General features: G+C 37.4%; 1 protein-coding gene across 3 annotated transcripts in view; it reads left to right on the top strand.

Moving 5' to 3' along the window:
• Positions 1-22,372, top strand: part of Fnbp1l (formin binding protein 1-like) — a 104,489-nt gene that overhangs the window by 36,359 nt on the left and 45,758 nt on the right. For all 3 annotated transcript variants that reach the window (XM_013514438.1, XM_005385017.2, XM_005385016.2), the window contains exon 2: positions 5,842-5,957. In XM_013514438.1, the coding sequence (XP_013369892.1) occupies positions 5,842-5,957 (116 nt within the window). The remainder of the gene's footprint in view (positions 1-5,841; positions 5,958-22,372) is intronic.

Raw genomic sequence — 22,372 nt, 5'->3', positions numbered from 1 at the left:
TTGTAACTGGCTTATTTTACTTAGCATAATATCCTCAAGGTTTATTTGTGGTTCCCCCCCCCCCCCGTACCAGGAATCGAACTCACGACCTCCCCCTTGCCAGGCAGACGCTGTGCCACTGAGCTAAATCCTCAGCCCCTTGTTCTTCTTTTTGTTTTTGTAGCATGTGTCAAAATTTCATTTTTAAAGCTGAATAATATTCCATTGTGTGTATAAACCATTCTTCTATTTATGGGTAAGTGTGTTGCTTCTGCCTTTTGGTTGTCTGTGAGTCATGCTGCTGTGAACATGGGCATTTGGAAGCCTCTTGAAATTTCAGACAATGCTGAAGGATAGCATGTATTAAAACAAAACTCTTGAAACCAATAGCTCTCTGAAAGAAAAGGGTTTACTGAGGCACTGTAGATGGCATCCAGAGAAAGGACCAGGTCCAGGGATAAGTATCTACAGCTGCATAGCAGCAAGAGAGATGGCAGTTGCGAAAGTGTGTGCTGACCTTATAGCTGAGAGTATTTTTATAAAGCACATTTGGGGGAGAAAAGTAAATCATTTACATTGAACAAGCATGAGCTGTGGATATGAGGGGCAAGAGAAAATGAGCAGAAAGCATCGGGATAGGAGGTAGCTTAGTTCCACAAGGCTGCTACCATGTCAGATGCCAGATTTGAGTCCTGGGCCTCTGGTACTTCTGGATGATTTGGCTACAAACCCAGGTTTCCTAAAACCCCCTCCTCAGATTCATTAATTTTCTGTAGTGGCTCATGGAGCTCAGGGAAATTTAACTATTACTGGCTTATTATAAAGGGTATTACAGATGATGTAAATGAATAGCCAGGTGAAGAGGTATGTAACACGCGGTCCAGAGAACAGGATCCCTGGTCCCGGTGGAGTTGAGTACACCACTTTCCTTGCACATAGATATGTTTACTGATGAGGAAACCATCTAGACCCATTGTTTAGGGTTTTATGAAGGTTCCTTTGTATAGATATGATTGATTAAATCACTGGCCTTTAGTTTGTTGCTGAAAGATGACCTTTTGCCTACAGCTATTATATCTGTACACTTAAAACACCCAGAAACAGATTTCTTGCTTGTATCAAAGACAGAATTATAAATTTAGTTTAAAGATTATGGTTTTTTTTTTTTTAAATCTTTTGAGACAGGGTCTCACAATGCAGTTCAGGCTGGCCTTGAACTCACTATGGAGCCCAAGCTGGCCTTGAACTCACAATGATCCTCCTGCCTCAGCCTCCTGAGTGCTGGGATTATAGACATGCACCACTGCACCCAGCAAAAACAGTTTTCGTTTTTTTTTTTTTTTTTTTTTTTGTCTTTTTGAGACAAGGTCTCACTATGCAGTTCAGGTTGGCTTTGAGCTCACTTTGCAGCCCAGGCTGGTCTCGAACTCGCAAAGACCCTCCTGCCTCAACTTCCCGAGTGCTGGGATCACAGGTGTGCGCCACCATGCCTGGCTATAATTGATCTTATTTGTTCTTTTGTAACTAGGCAGCACTTTATTCTATAAAACAGAATCAGCATTTTGATGAGCTTAGCAAAGGAAGTTAGTTTCTTAGGTGGAGAATGGCTGAGGGAAGCAGAAGCAGGAAACAAAAATTGGGTTGGTCATTTCAAACTTACTTCCCCTGTAAGTTAAAGCAGGGATTGATTCTTCCTTATCGTATCTCTTGGAACTCGCCTGGTTGGGAATTTGGCGGTTTTCGCTCTCCTGATTTCTCAGGAGGTCAGGTAAACAATTTAGTTCTGGGTTGGTGAATGTAAAACTTTAGCATAAGTGAATCCATTTTTCTTTTGTCTTTTGGGGCCTATTATAGGATCTGAGTCCAGAATAATCACCTTCTAAGATTTCTTAACCCTTGTTTTGTAGTTACGTTTATGTAGAGAGGGTTTTTGGGGGGTTTTTTGCTTTTCAGTTGCCTTATTTACCTTCGTCAATGGAAATAAGTAAAACATTACTGCTCACAGAAGGACTGGTTGTGGAGGCAAAGTCTCCAACTAGGAGCTGGCTACACAAGATCCACTTGATATATGAGGATAACATAAGGTTCACAGCAACCAGATCAATAAAGGCAGGAAAATACTGGGAATTACATTATTACTATCATGGAAAATAGTAAAAGTCAGGGTGTGAGACAAAATTCATCATGGTGATATGGTGAGTAGAGCATTCCCCATAAGAACATGTGGACAGTTCTCAAATTTTCTCCTGATTTCTCTCATTTTCTCCATGAACAGTCCCATATCATCTCCATCTCCACCTGTTGTGTCTCATCATCAGTCTGTTAAGCATGGCCCATTGAAAATTAGGGCAAGTTGGCCAGCCTGTTCTGGTCTGTTATTTTCTTAGGCTGTTGGCCTTTTTGTCTTCTCAGTTTGTGGTCTTCATCTCCATCTTGCATGGCTTACTCTAATTGTTTGATTTGCTGGGCCTATCCATATGGGTGTATCCTCTACTACCACCTCCCATTTGGTGTCTAATGGTGACACTAGAGCCCTGCTTCACTTTCCCTCAGCCCAGTGCCAGCCCGTTGTACACACACAGGAGCTGGTAGCCAGGCTCAAGTGACAGCTATATCCTCAGCTTTCTTTTAATGAACTGGCTCATGTGATTGTGGAGCCTTCAGCTGATTGGATGAGGCCCACCCACATCTTGGAGGATTATCGACTTTAATCAGAGTTAACTTATTTAAATGTTAACCTCATTTTAAAAGAAAAAATAAACTTCCACAAGCTGGGGATGGTCATGCTTACCTGCAGTCTCTGGGGGGCTGAGGCATGTGGATTGAAAGTTTGAACCCAGCCTAAATAACTTAGCAACTTAGCCAGACCCTGTCTGGAAAAAAAAAAGGGCCAAGGATGTACGTTAGTGCACAGGTGCTGGGCTTAAGCTGTGTTGATAAAAAAACAAAAACTACAACAAAAACTTCCAAATACCTGGCACTATGGCTCAGCCAAATGGACATATCAGCCATCATAGTTCTGGTGGGGCGTTAAACCTTTCGTTAAAAAATGTAAAGTGCAGTATTTTCTGGTTAGTTTGCAAAAGCAACAAGCTAATTTCAGTGAAATTTATTAACCAAATCTTTGCATATTGATGAATGGAGTTGACGAATGATTCTAAAAACAAATTTATAATGTGATTAACAACGAATTTATTTTATTGAGATCATTGTTTTTATCAGGTATCTTGTTTTTTTTTACCTGTGACAACCACTAGAAACTAAACATTAAAGTTTACAACCCAGACCTGCAGACTACATTGCCATTGTGTCAAAAGATAAAGTTATAACAAACTTCTTTATACAGTGTATCTAATTGGCCTTTACATGATTTGTCAGTCAAGGCAGCCTTTATTCTACAAAAAAGAATGAGAGCACTCTATGCGATAACAGAACAGTGGTTTTACAAGGTGGGAAGAAGGAAACAGAATACTGATTGGTTAATTAACATCAGGTTACTTCAGGTTACTGTTTTATATAGGTGAAGGCAAGGAGACTTCCTCATTACACCAACTCAGGTGGATGAGAATCTTGTTTGCAGGAAAAACTTGTTTGTTTGGGGATCTATCTGCTTCCTTAAAGTTTCAGTCTGATTATGTGACATTTAGTAGGAGTGACCCCATTTTGGTTTTGTCTGATCTGTTGGAACTTAGTGCTAAGTGGCCTCCCACAATTTTTAGTAAGTTAAGCCAAGATTTTAGAAATTACAAACCATACTTGATTCATCGTGCTTGTTAAAAATATTGTTACAGTGGGGAATGGTGGCACTAATCTATAATCCAAGCACTCTGGGAGGCTGAGGCAGGAAGATTACAAGTTTGAGTTCAACCTGGGCAACTTCATGTGACCCTGTCTCAAAAAGCAGAAAGGGTAGGTAATGTAGTTCACTGTGAAAGTACTGAGTTCAAATCTTAACCCAAGCTGAGCATGGTAGTACATGCCTATAATCAACCTCAGCTCTCTAGAGGCTGAGGCAGGAGGATCACACACATTCTAGGCCAGCATGGGCTACAGAGCAAGTTACAGGCTGACCTGGACTATATAGCAAGACTACCTCGCAAGACCTTTTTTTTAAAAAAAAAAAAAGAGGATAAAAAAGGTCATAGCTCAGAAGTTTTTACTTGTTAAATAAGTAAAGAACAAACAAAAACCTCAAGCTATTAAAATTAATTTTTATTTAATTTCTTTTAAACTTTTAAAAGAAAAAACTTTTTGTAAATTTCAGAATTGTATAATTTCATACTACTGTATGTCACTTAAATTATAATAAATATATATATAACAGGTATTCAGATGTCTTTGTTGTTGAAAGGACTTATAATTTAAAAAATTTGGAATCTTTCTAGAGTATAAAGAAGTGTAATACAAAATTTGATGAAGAGGCTAGTGGAAGAAAAAGTCTTCGAAGTAGTTTGAAAAAATGAAGGAATATTGTTTAAGCTTCGTTGTTCTTTTTGGAATTGTTTTTGTTGAGAGCTTTTTAATTTGAAGAGCATTCTACTTTGTAATGGCGCATATTATGCAGACTAAATTTATTGATGAGTATGTTTTCTTGTATTCAAGTATATCCTTTGGAAGCCAAGTGATAATCAGAAAATTACTTGGAAGAAGAGAGTAATACCAAACTATGATAAACTGAGGAGTTACATTTGCTAATAAGATAGAATTGGCTTTTAGTAGTAGACTTCTAAAATGATTTAGGATGGCAAAAGAGATAAAGTGGAAGGGAGTTTTTTTTTCATTTGTAAATTCCAATGTGACTAAACCATGGTTGATTTAAAAACAACTTGGAAATGCAGAAAGGGATGATATTTAAATATTTTGTCACTGTTGTTCAACTTTTGATATGTGAGAGGGAGAGACTACCAAGTTAGTCAGTTTGGAGACTATTCTGGCAACAGGTAGAAGGGACTATTTTTGAGGTTTTTTTGTTTGTTTGTTTTTGTTTTTTAATATTTTGAGACATGTTCTTGCTTTGTAGTTCAGGCTAGCCTTGAGTTCACTAGGTAGCCCAGGCTGCCCTCAAACTCATGATGATCCTCCTGCCTCAGCCTCCAGAGTACTGGGATTACAGATGTGTGCCACCATGCCTGGCCTATATTTGAGGATTTTAAAAGGCTTGCAGGACCATGATATTAGAAGTTCTGTTATATGTTAACATTGGGTTTACTGCATTGTAGAACACTTTTAATAACACTATATAGTCCTATGAGTTGAGTGATGGGACTCTCACTTTAAGATGGAAAAAGCCTTGATAAATCTGTACAATGTCAGACTTTCGGTAAATGATAGATTGCAGAATTTGAGTCCAGGCATATTTGATTTTGTTCAGCTAACCAATTTTTCATTAGATGCCCGCATTGGTATCCAGCATGGTGTTTATAGGCTTTGGGAGTTCAGAGATAAATAATATATTTTTCATCTCTTGATGGCAACTGGATAAGATAGTATTGTACTGTAATTGTAGAGAGCCTTGGGGACCTAGAAGAAGACCATTCAGCTTAGTTTGAGAGTTTGGGATCATTTCCTGGAGGGTACTATGCCCAGACTGAGTCTCAAAAGAGGAATAAGAGATAATTGCAAAAAAGACGACCGGGGCAGAGTGTTGAAGCCAGGGAGCCCTGTGGGTAAGGGCATTCAGGCATAAAGTAGCATGATGTTCACTTAGGAAACTATTTGTAGGTCTTGAAAGGTTAAATGGTTGGGGACCAGGTTTTTTATTTTATACCTCATTACTTCTCTGTGCAGATATCAGAAGCTGGTTAAACTATTTGAGGATAATATTTCATTCTGTTTCAATGCCTTTTTACTTCCTTTTTCTAGGATCAGTTCGACAGTTTAGACAAGCATACACAATGGGGAATTGACTTCTTGGAAAGATACGCCAAATTTGTTAAAGAGAGAATAGAAATTGAACAGAACTATGCAAAACAATTGAGGTAAGTTATTTTTCAGTTCATAGAAATTACATGTTTAAGCAGTTTAATATTAAACATAGTATTCCATAAGTTAAATTCTAAATTTTTCATCAGACTTAAATTGAAAATTGTAACTGATTTGTTTTAATGATTGATTTAATCACATCTTTGACTAGTACTACAAAGAATGTTGGCTAGCTAGATGGCAAGTAGCTTTCCTTGCAGAAAGGTATTTTAAAAATCAGAAAATTAGGGAACAAAATGCCAAGTAAAAGATAATACTTGGGTATTACTCAGTTTTATACTTCTATTTTCCTTTTGTTTACAAGTCTCTTCAAATCATTGAACATTTCTCTAGAGTTTGTAATTTTTCAGCATTTCTAAGATTTGAACATTAAGTGTGTTCTAAATTAAAATTAATAAAATTGATGTTAAGATTTTATTCAAATAGCAAAATCATCAACTACGTGCTTGGCACGTAGTTTTGCTGGAACTTAATAAAATGGTTGCCTGAAGTTTTAAGACTAGAAAATAAAGCTGTAGAGACAAAAATTCCAGCTTAAACAGGTACACATGACTACCAAGTCCAGGCATTTTTTTCTTTTTTCTTTTTTTTGTATGGGGAATTGAACTCAGGACCTTGCGCTTGCCAGGGAGGCGCTGTGCGTCTGAACTGTATCCCTGGCCGGTCCAGGCATGTTGTATTCAGGAAGAAATTAGCTGGATCTCTTGGCTCTGTTTTCCCGTTTCCTTTATGCTCAGTACCATCCTCTCTACTGCCGTAACTCTAGATTTCTTGACTTTGTATCCCTACATCCTGAAGAAGAAAGATGATCTTGTTATAGCTTTCGGTAGGAGAGGGAGAGTAGAGGTGGTGGAAGGAAGGAAGTTGAAGCCAGGCTATCTTCTTACTCCCAAAATCCTAGCAAAGATCTCTGTTTTTCATACTTATTTTAAACATCTTACTGAGATGGTGATAGTGGATAACTCATAGTTAATAATAAAGAATGATAACCCAAAATAAATTTAAAATAGTAATTTTAGGGAGATATTTGAGAGTCATGTATGTGCAGTGTACAATTTACTGGATGCAGGTAAGGAAAAGACAAATATAATGAATAGATTACTTACAATTTTCTCTGATGCTGTAATACTATTTTTAATAATATTTGAAACAGTGACATTATGCCAATATCCTGATTCATTTGCTTCTGTTTTTTTTTTTAAACAAGATGCTTTCCATATGAAATACAAATATCAATAGGGAGCTTATTAATAATAATAGTGATGATATTTCATCTGTCTAAAAATTACTGTGGGAATTTTATCCCTCCAGAATCTAAAAGAATGAAGGACCTCTCAGAGATTAAAATAGCAGTTACAAAATTTACTTGCATGTTGTCAACAAAAAATTTCTCTCATGTAATTTTTAATTTAATTTTGATTTTGACAAACAAGGTTTTCTAGTTTTAGGTTTCCAGCAGAAGTGAGCAGAAGATATTCTATAGGCAGTATGGTGATGGCAGATAGCATAGAGACAATAAGGAAAAAGATTAAAAATTTTAAAAACAGATGGAATTTATTGTAGAAGTGAATAGTGCTGACTACTTCTATGGCTCTAAGGGTATAAATCATTTTATTATAGCAGAGTAAAAAAGTAAATGTTGGTAAGAACAAGGCTAGATCCTCAAGAAAAAGATTATTTTAAAGAAGGCAGGGCATATGAATGTCTCTCAAAAAATGTGTATGTGCCTTTAAAACACCATTTTTATTGTTGATCTCTACGAATGAAAAATGTGCGCAAAGAGGTATGCACCACAGTTAATTGAAGAGGGAAAAAATTTCTACCTAAAAGTACCTGTTAAAAGAATGATGAAAAAATGCTGTTGTATAGGTAGTTTAAAACAACATAGATATCTACAATATTTAAATTTAAAAGGCTATTCAATCCATCACTATAAAAAGAAAGTTGTAGAACTGAATGTACAGTAAAATTTCCTTATTGCTTATTTGAGATTATGTATACAATTCTGTATAAAATTTGTATGTATTCTGAAGTACTCTAGAAGGGTGCACCCAAATAGTAATTACCCTTGGCAGAATGAGAGAGGGGACATAAAAGAAGGAATTTTTACTTTATGCCGCCTTGAATTATTGAAGTATTTTTAATGATTTTGCATGCGTTTGTAACTTAAAACACTTGTTTTTAAGCAAAAAAGATGGTATACTTCAAAAGAAAATCCTATTGCAAATTCTAAATTACTAATTTATATGCTAAAGCTTTAGCAATCTGGAATATTTAACTATCCAGGATAAGTCAGGCTTCATGTTTCTTGATGGCTAAGGTTTTGCCTAGAGTAATAGGATTCATTGAATCAAATGGCAGATTCGTTTTTCTCTGTCTGTTCTGAGATTGATAATAACCATTAGTTTTCACCTGCAAAGAAAAAGGGGCATTGAACCTCACTTCCCTGAAGCTAGGGTGGCTAGAACTCAGAATTATATGATACGAAAAATGTAATTTTATTGTGAGAAAGTAGGTTCTATTATGTATAGACGCTCTAGATCAGTGAATTACCTTTTAAGGAGTGTAGGAATTGGGCACCTTCCCATTCTAACAGTGGCTCTTGGTAGCAGTGATTCTCAAGTGAGTCAGGTCAGGATTATTGGACAGTGTTGAGGTATTTGAGTAAGGAAGAGCTGGGAGGAAGCTTGTGTAACTTAAAATCACCAGTCCCTCTCCTCCCTCTAATTGAAATTTCCTGCATTTGGAAGAAGACCTAGTAAATGATTGGATTATCAGCTGCTGTTTATAGTGTGTTTTGTTTGAAGGGAAGAGGTTTGCCTTGTTTATTTCCTTTTCTTTAATGGGAAAAATTCCTTTAATTCTCTCTATTTTTCCTACTTCAGAAGTTCATTTCACACATAGGAAAAATATGCTGCCTAATGAGGTTCTTCCCTCCTATATAATAATTATGTTTAGGATGTTAATGAAATACTTACATTTTAAATATATTGTAAGACTAAAAATTTTCAGTAAGTTTTTGGCATCTCTCTGATTGTTTTGTTCTTCTGTTTTGCATTGTTTATTCTTTGGTTCTTGTGTTTTGATGGATTTGCTTTAACTTTAGTTAGGCTGTTCATATTGATTTTTTTTTTTTTTGGAATCACTATAAAATGGGAATAACTAGAAAACAACATATCTGATTATGTTTGGAGGCAGAGTTTATAAGCAATTGATGGTGTTGATTTTGACTGATGCTTAATGGTGATTTCAGATCCGTTGGTTCTGTTTTTCTTTGTAACCACGTAAACAACTGAAGTAATTTTTCTCTTGTGGCACTGGGAATTGAGCATAGAGCCTTGTTGGGTGCTAGGCAGTGACTACCACAAGTGCTTGTAAGTCTGGGGTTCTTTTGCTCGGTCTAGGACAGAAATCATGAAAAAACAAACTGTAGTAGTTTTTTGTTTGTTTTTAAATACAACCAGCTTATTTTGGTTTACCATCTCATTCAAGGGTTATTTTGCTTCATTTGAGGTAGAAACCATGAAGAGGCAAGCAGTATATCCAAATGAAGTTTTATTGGATCTAACGCTTGAGCACAAGGGAGGCAGTGCATAGGTTAGGGTCTCTAGACTGCTCCCTGGGGATGCAAGGATTAAAGTTTATATGCACTAAAAAGTAAAAAGAAAAAGAAAAAGAGAAAGAAAAAAAGATCGGCAGGGCTGTGCAGACCACATGGTCAGCTATTGCGTATGAGCTCAAGGTTTCTGTACATGCCTTGTCAGTTCTTTGCTTTTGACACTGTGGCTTGCACTTCACAAAGTGATCTGTGAGTGTGTTTTGGGTTTGCCTACACTCAGCCCATTAAAGATGATAGAGGTACTCAACTGCTGCCAGGAAAGTCATATACTTTATTGGGTGTGGAGGACCACTTGGGGGACTCTCCTTGAAAAAGGAGCAGTTGTCTCCATTTTGGCTGAGCCTGACCTTATTTTCCATGTATTGACCTGTATACAGAGCTGGCTAGGACTTTGCCTTATCCCTTTAGTTGGCTTTAAGCAATGCATATTAGTCCAGCTGAGGTGCTGATGGTAGTCTTTGAAGATGCAGGCATGTTTGGATGCAACCCCACCCCCGTTGTTCTCTTGTGGGAGCCTGGATAGACAGGATGAAGAGCCGGTTCTTCATAGTGTCCGCTGGGATCGAGGCTGTGACTTCCTGGGGCTTGAAAGATTACACATCAGAGCTGAAGCACCAACCCTAAAACATTAGGTACTATCTTAATTGTGTGATACAGATTACTTTTTTTGCAAATCCTTCCATCTGCATATTGCAGAGGTGATTTCGGGTCTCCTACCTAGCCCAGCTCACAGCACTCACCTACTTCCTGCCATTCTCACAGTCACTCATCCTCAAGCCACTGCTTTCTTTGTGAATGAATAAAACCTGGGTTTTTCCCCCCGGGTGGAGGCCTTTGTTCCCGATAGCTATCATCATGGCTGGACTTAGGACCCCTTGGCTCCCCATAATTACAAATATGCCATAGTGTCTTTATTCTCACCATGGGTTGCACTGGAAGTGGTAGGTTGGAATTAACTCACTAGAATTCCAATATCTTTTCATGGGATTACAAATGTAAACTTCCTGGACCTGGTGGAGGACTGGGAAGGGCTCTCTCTAATTGGGCAAGTTCAGGCCTGTTGCACCTGTGGGAGTAGTAGGACAGTTTGAGGAGGGAGTCATCAGCTCCTGAATCTGGGCATTGGTGGAAACATGTTTTGAAGGCAGCTTATATTCAGCAGGAAACCCTTGAGGGTGAAAACCAGCACCTTTCTGCTCTGTATTTTTCCCCCCAAGACATTTTATCCTTGTTAAGCATAAGGGGTTATGGATGAATGTCTGTACTGTATTTTCTGTAGGTGTCTCCTGCTGATTAGGGACATTAATCCTGTGTTTTTCCTAAGGTAAAAATATCACAGACTGCTGTAATGAGCTGATAGGCCGATTCTCTCCCCTCAAAGATATAGGTTGGAAGTTTTGCATAAGCATTAATTTGTCTTGGAACTATTATAACCTGACAAACTTTACCAAATGCTTAAAAAGTACAAGGTCCAAAAATTGACAATAGAATAATATCTACTAATGGACTGAAGAAAAGAGTAAACCAAGTTGGGAGTGATAGTGCAAACTTAACTGCATTCCAAATGAAGGTAGGCGTAGGATTGCCTTGCTCAAAAGTGTGTAGCCAGGCACTTTGCTGGGTCATATGTAGCGCTGATGTTAGCATCTACTCCTGTTTTAATTCAGATGCAACAGGAGGTATTGGTAACCACACAGACTTCTCTCTGTTCAGGTAGGTATCAAAGATGGTCATGAAGACCACAGTGGCAGGAGAGTGTAGGGACTTAGATCAGTGATGGCTTCTCCAAATTCTGGGCTAGACGACAGATTTCTGGGCAGAGATTACTTAGAATGACTTCATGGTATTTGGCCCATGGGATCAGCAAAACAACAGCAGTCCTGCTCCTGAGTTAACCTGGTGTTCCTCTTAGATCTTGCTGTAAAAAAAGAGCCTTATAAGTGACATTTAAAAGTAGTCACATTCTGGTTTCAAGGAATCTGTGCTATTGCCTAGCAATAATGCATTGTCCTGAAAATGAGAGTTCTCTGTGTAGGAGTAAGTTAATATTTGGGAGGTAATGGAGAAGGTAGAACTGGGGCTCCTGTCATAGAGGAATAAGGTTGATCAGGAATGGCAAAGGAGCAGTTACCCTGGAGGTACCTAAACTCAGTAGGGAGTTGTTTGGGGTGTTTTTTTGGCTGGGTGGGTGGGGGGATAATTAGAGATTGATCCCAGCACCTTCATACTGAACTACATTCTCAGCCCTTTAAAAGAATTTTTTTGTGTGTGTGGGGGCTGGGTCTCACTGTGTTGCCCAGGCTGATCTTGAACTTGCTTCCTGCTTCAGCTTCCCAGTGCTGGGATTTCAGGGGCATTCCACCGTGCCCATCTTAAACCTTTTAATTAGAGAGTTTTCCTAACTTGAAGAGTTGCTACGGAGTGGAGATAGAGCTCTTCGCTTAGTCACGTGTCTTCAGATCCTGTAGCCATCGTGAAGGGTCATGGGTTAGGCAGATGAGCATTCATTTAGCAGCCTTCTTCCCCTGCCTTTTTCCTGCAGGATGGTGTTCCTTGAGCTTTTTTTACCTGCTCAGTTTCTCCCTTTCAACTGCCCTTGCTGATTCTTCCGAAGAGGCTCAAGCTTTTATTCTAAAAATCCTCTGAGCTATTACCTAACTCTAGTTAGTTTCCTAACATCTCAGAATATCTAGAACAAATAACCTAGGCACAGGTTTTTTTTTTTTTTTTTCGATTACTTATTTTATTTCATTAGGACATGTTTGTAGTTTATGCAGTTTACAGTCATCTTAGGGAGTTATTATTACATGTACATATTTCCGCTTGTCTTTTATTTTTATTTTCATTTATTTATTTCTTTTGTCATTTTGAGACAGGGTCTCACTGTGCGGTTCAGGCTGGCCTTGAGCTCGCTTTGTAGCCCAGGCTGGTCTCGAACTCCCGACGATCCTCCTGCCTCAGCCTCCCTAGTGCTGGGATTACAGGCATGCGCCACCACGCCCAGCTCCGCTTGTTTTTTAAAAAATCCCCTTCCCTTTCCATTCTTCTCACCCTCCTCCAGTTCCCCTACCCCACTTTTCATTCTTACTGATATTATTAATCATAGTTTGTGTTATAGCATATAATGTTCATATTAATTAAGATATTAGGTTTCTGTACATGGCATATCTTTATTCTATTTATTTCCTCTTCCCCTCCTGCTCCTCATGCCTCATGCTTTTTCCCTTGGACCACTTTCCTATTGCAAAAGATCCATCTCCTTGTCCCCTTCTGTCTATCCTTTATTACTTTCTTTGTACTTGGTCTCACTCAAATGAGAGATACCATACCCTATTTAAGCTTGTGTGTCTCGTTTATTTTATTCAGCATTGTATTTCCCAGGTGCATCTATTTGCCTACAAATGTCTCAAACCTGTTATTCTTTATAGCAGACTAGTATTCCATTATGTACAGATAGCACATTTTCTTTATCCAATTATCTGTTGATGGGTATATGGGCCATGTCCTGGATTTCAGTATTTGAGTTGTGCTGCTTGTAAACATTGGTATGCATGTATCCCCATAGTATGTTGACTTAAGCTCTTTGGGGAAGATATGGAGGCAGGTGCTGGATCATATGGAATTTATAATTTCAGTTCTTTGAGAACTCTCCACACTGATTTCCATAATGGTTGTACTAGTTTGTATTCCCACCAACAATGTAGGAGGGTTCCTTTTTCACCACAGCCTCGCCAACATTTGTTATTGTTTGATTTCTTAACGATTGTCATTCCTTCTGGAGTAAAATGGGATCTTAGCATTATTTAATTTGCATTTCTATAATGGCCTAGATGTTGAGCATTTTTTCATATATCTGTTGACCATTTGTACAGTATTTCTTCCCCTGACGTATCTGTTCATTTCTTTTGCTCATTTCTCGACTTGATCTTTAATTTTGGGTGATTTAATTTTTTTGAGTTCTTTGTGTATGCTAGATATTAGTCCTCTGTCTGAAGAGTAGCTGGCAAAAGTTTTTTCCCATTCTGTAAGTTGTTTCTTCACTCTACTGATTGATTCTTTCACTGTATTCAAGCTTTTTAGTTTGATATAATCCCATTTGTTGATTCTTGCTGTTATTTCTTGAGCAATTGAGGTTTTGTTTTGAAAATCCTTTCCTACATGTATGTCTTCATTTTACCTATTTTATCCTCTAGTAGGTTTCTGTTTAAATATTTAGATCTTCGATTCATTTTGATTTGAATTTATTATGTAGTGAGAGATAAAGGTCTAGTTTTAATCTTCTGCACACAGATAACCAGTTTTTCCAGCACCTCTTGTTGAATAATAGGCTGTCTTTTGTCCACCATATGCTTTTTGCCCCCTTGTCAAAGATCAAATAGCTGAATATCTTTGGAGAAGTTTCTGTATCCTCAATTCTGATCCGTGGGTCCACGTATCTGTTTTTGTTCCATTACATGCTGTTTAAATCACTGTTGCTTTGTAGTATAGTTTGAAGTCAGGTGCTCTTATGCCCAAAATTTCTTTTGGCCTTCTGAGTCTCTTCTGGTTCCATATGAACTTTAGGATCATTCTTACTAGATCTGTAAAGTATGCTGTTGGCATTTTGATTGGGACTGCATTGAATCTGAATAACAGTTTCGGGAGTGTGGCCATTTTGGACAATACTGATTCTGCCTATCCAGGAGCAGGGTCATCTTTCCATTTTCTGATCTCTTTAATCTCCTTTTTCAAGTACTGTACGTAGTTTTCTTTGTAGAGGAGAGGTCTTTTACTTCCTTCGTTAGGTTAATTCCTAACTCTTTCATGTTTCTTGATGCTACTGTTAATGGTATCATTTTCATAATTTCCTTCTCACCCTGTTCATTGTTAGTGTACACAAATGCTAATGATTTTTGTGTGGTCTTTTATATTGCTACATTGATGAAGTTTGTTACTAATTCTAAGAGTTTTTTGGAAGAGTTTCTTTGGGTATTCTGTGTAGAGCATCTTGTCTTATGCAAATGATGATAATTTGAGTTCTTCTTTTCCTACTTGTATCCCTTTTATTTCTTTCTCTTGCCGAATTGCTCTGCCTAATGTTTCAAGTACTATTTTGAATAGAAGAGGCAATAGTGGACATCTTTACCTTATTCTTGATTGTAGGGGGGATGCTTTTAGTTTTTCCCCACTTAGTGTGATACTGGCTATTGGTTTGTCATATATAGCTTTTATCATATTCAGGTACAGTCCTTAATACCTGTTTTCTCCAGAGTTTTTATCCTGAAGGGATGCTGGAATTTGTGAAAGCCTTTTCTTCATCTGTTGATATGATCATAAAGTTTTTGACCTTCCTTCTGTGTATGTGATGTATTGCATCTGTTGACTATGTTTGTTGAGCCATCCTTGCATCTCTGCAAGGGGATGAAACCTGTTTGATCATGATGTATGATCTTTTTGTTAATGTGCTGCTTTCTATTTGCTAATATCTTGTTGAAGATTTTTGCTACTGTGTTCCTTAAGGAGATTGACCTATAGTTTTCTTTTTTAGTTGGGTTTTGAGATCAGGCTCATTTCCATAAATGAGTTTGAGATCACTTCATCCCTTTCAGTTTATTTGAACTTGTTGAACTTGTCATTCAGATTTTGAACTATTTTTGTTAGCTCACCTAGTTTTTGAAATTGACCACAGGCATATTGAGTGAAATTGCTCTGAACTTTTGGTTCTATTCCTCTTTAAACTCATCTATTTTCTTGACCTCTTCTGTGAACTTCTCATAGATTTCTGCTACCTGGTATTTGTTTTCTTTTCCCTTTGTGACCCATTGCTCTTCCTTGGGGAAGGTTGAGGAGGGTTTCAGAGATCTTCTGTTTCCTCATTTTCCCATTCTCCTATGTGTGTATCTGTGTATCTGTGTGTGTGTGCGTGTGTGTGTGTGTGTGTGTGTGTGTGTCTCCATCCAAAAGATATATAAAGATACCTATCTTTCCCTCTTTTTCCCCTCCTTTTTTGGGGGTGCTTTACTACAGGTTGGGAACTATAAAGTGATGAGAGTTTGTGGCTTATGTGGAGGTTTTTAGTAAGATGTTTCCTTCCTGTGAGTAATTTTCAGCTTTGTATGTCTAGTACTAGTACTCACCCTTTCTGTTACTTAAGTGATTTTGAGTCTGTCCTCATGTTTTGCTGAAAGAATTACTTTTGCCTATAACAGAACCCTCAGAAGCTTACAACCTCTCTGTATGATAACCCTTGCAGTTTTACTTATACCCTTTGTCTAGTCTGTATGCACACGATGGTAGCTTAGTATTTGTGATTGTTCTGCCAGTTAGTAGATGAGGTAGACTGGGGAGAAAGGGACGTGGTTGGATGGGGAGTGTTAGACATTAATGGGGAGGCTGGAAGGGGGAATAATGATAGATGAGAAGAGGAAAAGTTTGATGGCAGGGTCTGTTTTATTAGGGTACTCTCAGTTGCATTGAAGGTTTAGTATTGAGAATTTTCAGAGGATATTTTGTGGGTCATGGATGAGATGTGGGAAAAAGGGAGTTTACTTTGTGATTGAGGAGGGCTGCTATGTGGTCATCAGAACTTGCTGATAGGTTGGATAATGAGCTAGGTAAGGTATGAAAGATCCAAAGGCTTAGGATGGGGAGGATCAAGAATTAATACTGGAGAAGATAGAAGTGACTGAAGGAGCTAGTATAGAGAATTTAAATATTTGGGAGGAGGCATTTACATGTTCAGAAAAAGAACAAAGAAATCTGTTAATAGTATTGTCTGTGGGATCTGAGGTGAAGAAACTAGATAGGGAGCTGAGACAAGGGAGCGAACCCAGACACCTATTAAATCAGAGCAATGAAAGAACAAATAAAAGTAATCTAAACACAGGAAACCATCAAAGAACATAACATAACCCCACATTATTAAATCAAGAAATATATAAAAATTTAAATTTATAAGATATGCAATGGGATATAGATTAAATATTCCAATGAAACATTGCGTGTGTGATTCCCAAGTAGCTACTTTACCAGAGGGTCTGAGTGCTCACACCTCAAAACTCCTGTTGCTGCTCTTTCCACAGCAATACCAAAGCTGCCTGAGACTTGGGACTTCTTTCTGCTAGGTTGCAGTCATTCTTACAGAGTCTTAGGTTGCTGTCCCTCTCCCTGGGTATATTGGTGGATTCAGCAGATAGTTTCACTGGCAGGAAATCATTCACTGAGCAAGATTATTCCTATATTATCAAATCAGCTATAGTAGTAATAGGTTACAGTGGTATCTATTAGGGCTAGTTGGGAAATAACATAAGACTCTGTTTCGGGTCTCCCTGTAGCCTAAGAAAATAATGGTTGGTTATAGGGTAAACATCATATCAAGCCAAGTCTTGATCCACAGTTAATGTGCCCTAAATGTGATGGTTATGTCTCCCCTACTGGTGAAAAACACAGCATTCCGTGGTAATTTTATAGAATCATTTATCTAAAGGTGGGGGTGTTAAGGACTGGGTAATGCCAGAGTGGGGAAGGGCAGAGAGAGATAAAAGTTGTTTAAAAAAAAAGTCTTCTATGCAGTATAGGAAAGAGAAAATAGTGGGGTGCAAAGAATCCTAATTATGGTAAGGGTGTGTTATAGATTTAAGAAGAAATAACAGGGAAAACTGTTACAAAACTGGTGGTGAGAAATGGGTAAGAGAAAAGATCCTATGACTGATATAAATATAAGAGAATAGGTTAAAGGGAAACTCATAAGAGAAAAAAGGGTAAAATATTGCAATAAAATGTGGGGAAAATTGTGCAAGAGGAGGAAAACAGCAAAGAATAATAATAAAAATATTAAGAAAATAAGAATAACATGGAGAAATAATACAATCTAATAAAGAATAATGAAAGAGGTTTTGTCTATTCAGTACTATAGTTTTCATTGTAGAGGTCTTTCACTTCTTTGGTTAGGTTAATTCCTAAGTGTTTCATTTTTCTTGATGCTATTATGGAAGGGTATTATTTCCCTCTCAGTGAATTTGATATTGGTGTGCTGGAATGATTTTGACTGTTGACTTTGTTTATTACTATATTGCTGAATTCAGATAGTAGTTCTAGGAGTTTGGTGGACTCTTTGGGGTCTTCTATGTAGAGGGTCATGTCATCAGCAAAATTTAACTTCTCCTTTCCTTATTCATATCCTTTTTATTTCTTTCTCTTGTCTTGTTCCTCTAGCTAATGTTTTGAGAACTATATTAAACAGAAGTGGTGATAGCAGAACAAAACATCCTTGTCTTGTTCCTGATTTTAGAAGGAAAGCTTTGAGCTTCTCTCCATTAGATGATGTTGGCTTTTGGTTTGTCATGATGGGTTTTAGCAGGTTGAGATGAAGACCTTCTATTTCTGTTTTCTTCACTGTTTTTATTATGAATAGATGTTGGATTTTGTCAAGTGCTTTTTGTGGATATTAAGATGATCATATGAGTTTTGTCCTTCTGTTTATGTGATGTATGACATTTATTGATTTGTGTATGTTGAACTCTCCTGTCAGTTTAACAGTGGAAACCCTGAGATGAAACTAATTTTCTCTGCTGCTGAGTTCCAGGTTCACTTTGCCCCTCTCTATATAGAATGGCATCTGACCAAGCACTCTCTCCAGGGGATTGACAGATGCTTGGCTGGAGTCACTCACTATGTGTTACACCACACAGCACGCGCTGGTTCATTCCACTGGTGGATTTCTCCCTGAAGGCCTCTGTGGTCTCCTGCTTTCATGTGTCTCTGTAGATTCAGTCGTCCCATCTCAGGAGCCACCAGTCAGGAGCTGGGAAGAAAGTGCAGATTGCCCCTTCTTTTTTGTGTGTTGTGGCCTATCTTACCAGTTTCTCTGTAGGCTCCACTTTTCCAGTCTGATCCTTCCAGGGATCCAGGGATCCACCTCCTTCCTTCTTTTCTTTGTCAAGTTGTTTTCTAGTGTCTGGATTCAGAATCGTGGAGGGGTTGATTTGTTGGGGTTGATTTGTTGCCGCTTACCTCTCTGCCATCTTCCTGGAAGTCCCTTTTTTTTGAAGCAGGGTCTCATTATGTAGCCCAGGCTGGCCTCAAAGTCATAGTCTCAGTTATTCTTTCTATCCAAAGACCAGTTTCTCAAAATAAAGCTGACAAATCAAGCCACCCCAGGAGAGAATACTTACAGATTTTTTTGTGTTATTTTAATAGTGAACTTTTCAGTGAAGAGAATTTAAAGTCTTAATTATTTAAATAAGTAAAAAGTTGTGATGTCAGCTGTGTAAAATACTTAATCTTTTAACTCTTATAGTTTTGTTTTCAAATTATTTTTTGCAGCCATTTGAACTATGTAGTAGTGATGAAAATTAAGGGTAAAATGCTTCTTTTATCTTACATGTAGAAGAAATAGGTGAATTAGATTTAATTGCACATTATTTCTTCATTTTGTACAAGAGTTTTTGAATGTTGATATATGAAGGTGTATTATGGAGTTCTTTTGTATGAATCCAACATTTGGGAGGAAAACAACTTATCAAGTTGCTAAAATAGATTTTCTCTGAAAAATATAATAACTTAAAACTGTGGTGGCAGTCTGCTCCTCTTTTCAATCTAAATTGAACAGATAAATTTTTTTTTCCATTTCTATGTTTAACATACCTGAATGTATTCTTTTGAAGAAGTCTGTAGTTTGCTAAAAGAACATTGGTTTCCCCATCACTTGCTAAACAGTAATCAGTTGTTGCTGGCATTCTTTGAATAGACTATGGGGCTGATTCAGTATGTGCATGGCTCATATTCACATATGTGTTACATACAGTGTACTCTAGACATGATTAAAAAGCAAAGCTAGGACTTGTCATATAAAAAATGTCTATTGAACCTGATTTGGTTTTCTCTCTCTCAGTCTTTCAGGCACAAATACTTAAAGTCTGTTATTTTTGCTTGTCATCTGCCTTCTCATCTATCAGCATCTACCACTGTAGAGGTTATAAAAATTGAGAGTGAAGCATGTTCCTTTAAAAATGCATATGTTGGGACTGGGCATATAGCTCAGTGACGCAGTGCCTGCCTGAGGTTGATTCTTGGTACCAAAAAAAAAAACCGTATGTTTAGAATTTGTTCTATATAGTAATTGTTAGGATCATGACCCATTTTCTTTTTTTTTTTTTTTTTTTTTTTTTTTTTTTTTTTTTTGGTTTTTCTCCGGTACCAGGAACCGAACTCACGACTTTGCACTTGCCAGGCAGGCGCTTTTGCCGCTGAGCTAAATCCCCAGCCCCTCCCATTTTCATTTTGTTTGAAAAATGATGGCAAAATTGTTTAACATTAAAATTTATAATTGTAGCCATTTTTAGCGAACAGTTCAGTGATACAAAACAAATTTGCATTGTTGTGCAGCTGTCCCCATCATCCATCGCTATAATTTTTTATTTTACAAAACTATAACTCTACACATTAAATAATAACTCACCATTCCTACCTTCCTTAACTCTTGGCAACCACCCTTCTACTTTCTGTACATTTCCCTACTATATTTCCACTAACTGCACAAAGTCTCCAGTTTGTCCTTTTCAATATTTGTTGTTTTCTGTGGTATTCATAGTAGACCTACTAATCAGTATGAAGTGATATCTCATTTTAGTTCGATTTGCAATACCCTAGTGATTAGTGACTTTGAACATCTTGTAATATGCTTATTGGCCATTTGTTTATCTTTGGAGAAATAGTGTATTAAAGTCTTTTTCCCAATGGGTTGTTTTTGTTGTTGAGTTTTAGGAGTTCTTTGTATATTCTGGATATTAACCCCTTGACAGATACATGAATTTTCAATTTTTTCTATTTTTACGTTACTGTTCACTCTGTTGATTGTGTTATTTGATTAACAGAAGTTTTAATTTTTAATATAGGCCTTTTTATCTATTTTTATTTTTGCTGCTAGTAGTTTTGGTGTCATATCCAGCAAATCATAGCTAGATCCAGTGTCATGAAGTTTTGTCCCTGTATTTTGTTACAAGAGGTTTTTTTTTCGGGTGGGTGAACAGGGTCTTGCTAAGTTCAGGCTGGCCTTAAACTCACTTATGTAGCCCAGGTTGGCCTTAGACTCACAGCGATCTTCCTGCCTCAGCTTCCGGAGTGCTAGGATTAAAGGAATGCTCCACCACACCGAGCCCTTACAAGAGCTTTGTAGTTTAATTTTTGCTGCATTTTGAGTTAATTTTTATACATAGTGTAAGAGAACTTACTCCATTCTTCTCTATATAGGTATGTCTTATATTTAATTTTCCACTATATGAGAGAAGATTCTTGGCTATAAGTGATGGGATTCCCTTTACGCTAATTTAAGAGTAATGAGAAATTTATTGATCAAATAAATTTATTGTTTCATATTATTGATACTGATTGTATTTTCATATGAAATTCAGGAAGTGACTGAATAGTGAAACTGTTGGAAGACATAATTAGGATATGGGGAAAAAAATCCAAAACTGGATTTTTTGGCTATGTTTGGCTCCAAAACACAGCCAAATATAGCCTTTTTCTTCTTCTTCTTTTGGTGGATGAGTTGTTGGGTGGCTATAAGCCTCCAGAGCAGACTGACTTTCTCGGTACCTGGCAGGAAGCTCAGTCACCAGTAGTCCCAGGTTCATGTCACAGAGTTTCAACTCTACGGCTGGCCTTAACAATATACATCAGGTCCAAAGTCATACAAATTCCAGGAAGGAGCTAGTCATGGTGGCACACTCCTGTATAATCCCAGCACTCTAATAATTGTTTTTCTACTTTCATAGCGTACCCCCACTCCCCTATTCCTCATGTGAGAAAAAATGTGATGTTTGACTTTTTGAGTGTGGCTTTTTTTTTTTTTTGAGACAGGGTCTCGCTACCTAGTTCAGGCTGTCCTTGAACTCACTGTGTAACCCAGGCTAGCCTTGAACTCACAGCAATCCTGCCTCAGCCTCCCAAGTGCTGAAATTACAGCTGTGTGCACCACACTTGACTGAGTGTGCCCTATTTTGTTTAATATGATGACCTCTAGTTCCATCCATTCTCCTTCAAACAACATTTCATTCTTTATGGCTGAATGACATTCATACATATACATCACCTTTGTGATGGGCACTGGCTCCTTCTGTAGCTTGGCTGTTATGGACTGCACTGCAATAATCGTGGGTGTGTAGGCAGCACTGTAGTATGCTGTCTTTAGTTCTTTGGGGACTGTACCAAGGAGTGTTGTAGCAGGATCAAATGGTATCTCTAATTTTAGTATTTTGGGGAGCTTCCATACTGACTTTCATAGTGGTTGTGGTAACTTTAGTACAGGGTTTTGAGAATTTATGTGGACTATTTTGTAATTTTTAACTAAAATTCCCAAATGAACATGTATATAACAAAACAGAAGTAGATAAAAAGATGACATCAATTCCAGTATATTAAGCATGATATGTTTCATATCACCTACATAAAATATATAAAGTATTATATTTGGAGATGCTCATTAAATTTAGAAGTTTTCTCAGGCCACTAAAGAGACAACATTTCTTTGTATTCTGAGTATATGATTCCAGGATACTTAAAAAACATGGATAAAATATAGGTAGGCACACCCAAGCAAAGTACCAGCATATTTATCATATCATATTATAATTTCTATAATACGTACTATATGTTTATAATAATTTGTGTTTCAAATAACTTCTGATTTATTCTTTACTGAAAATATGCCTTATATAAAAACTGCTATTGTAATTGGTAATTTGAAGAATCTGTGGCTTAGAAGAAGAGCCAAAGTTCTGAAAACAGTAATAGCCTAGAGAAACTGGCTTA

This window comes from Chinchilla lanigera, unplaced genomic scaffold, assembly GCF_000276665.1.
Source record: "Chinchilla lanigera isolate Chin_1 unplaced genomic scaffold, ChiLan1.0 scaffold00022, whole genome shotgun sequence".
In the NCBI taxonomy this organism is placed as follows: domain Eukaryota; kingdom Metazoa; phylum Chordata; class Mammalia; order Rodentia; family Chinchillidae; genus Chinchilla; species Chinchilla lanigera.
Note: the sequence above shows the minus strand (reverse complement) of the source record. Positions and strands in the feature narration are given on the sequence as shown.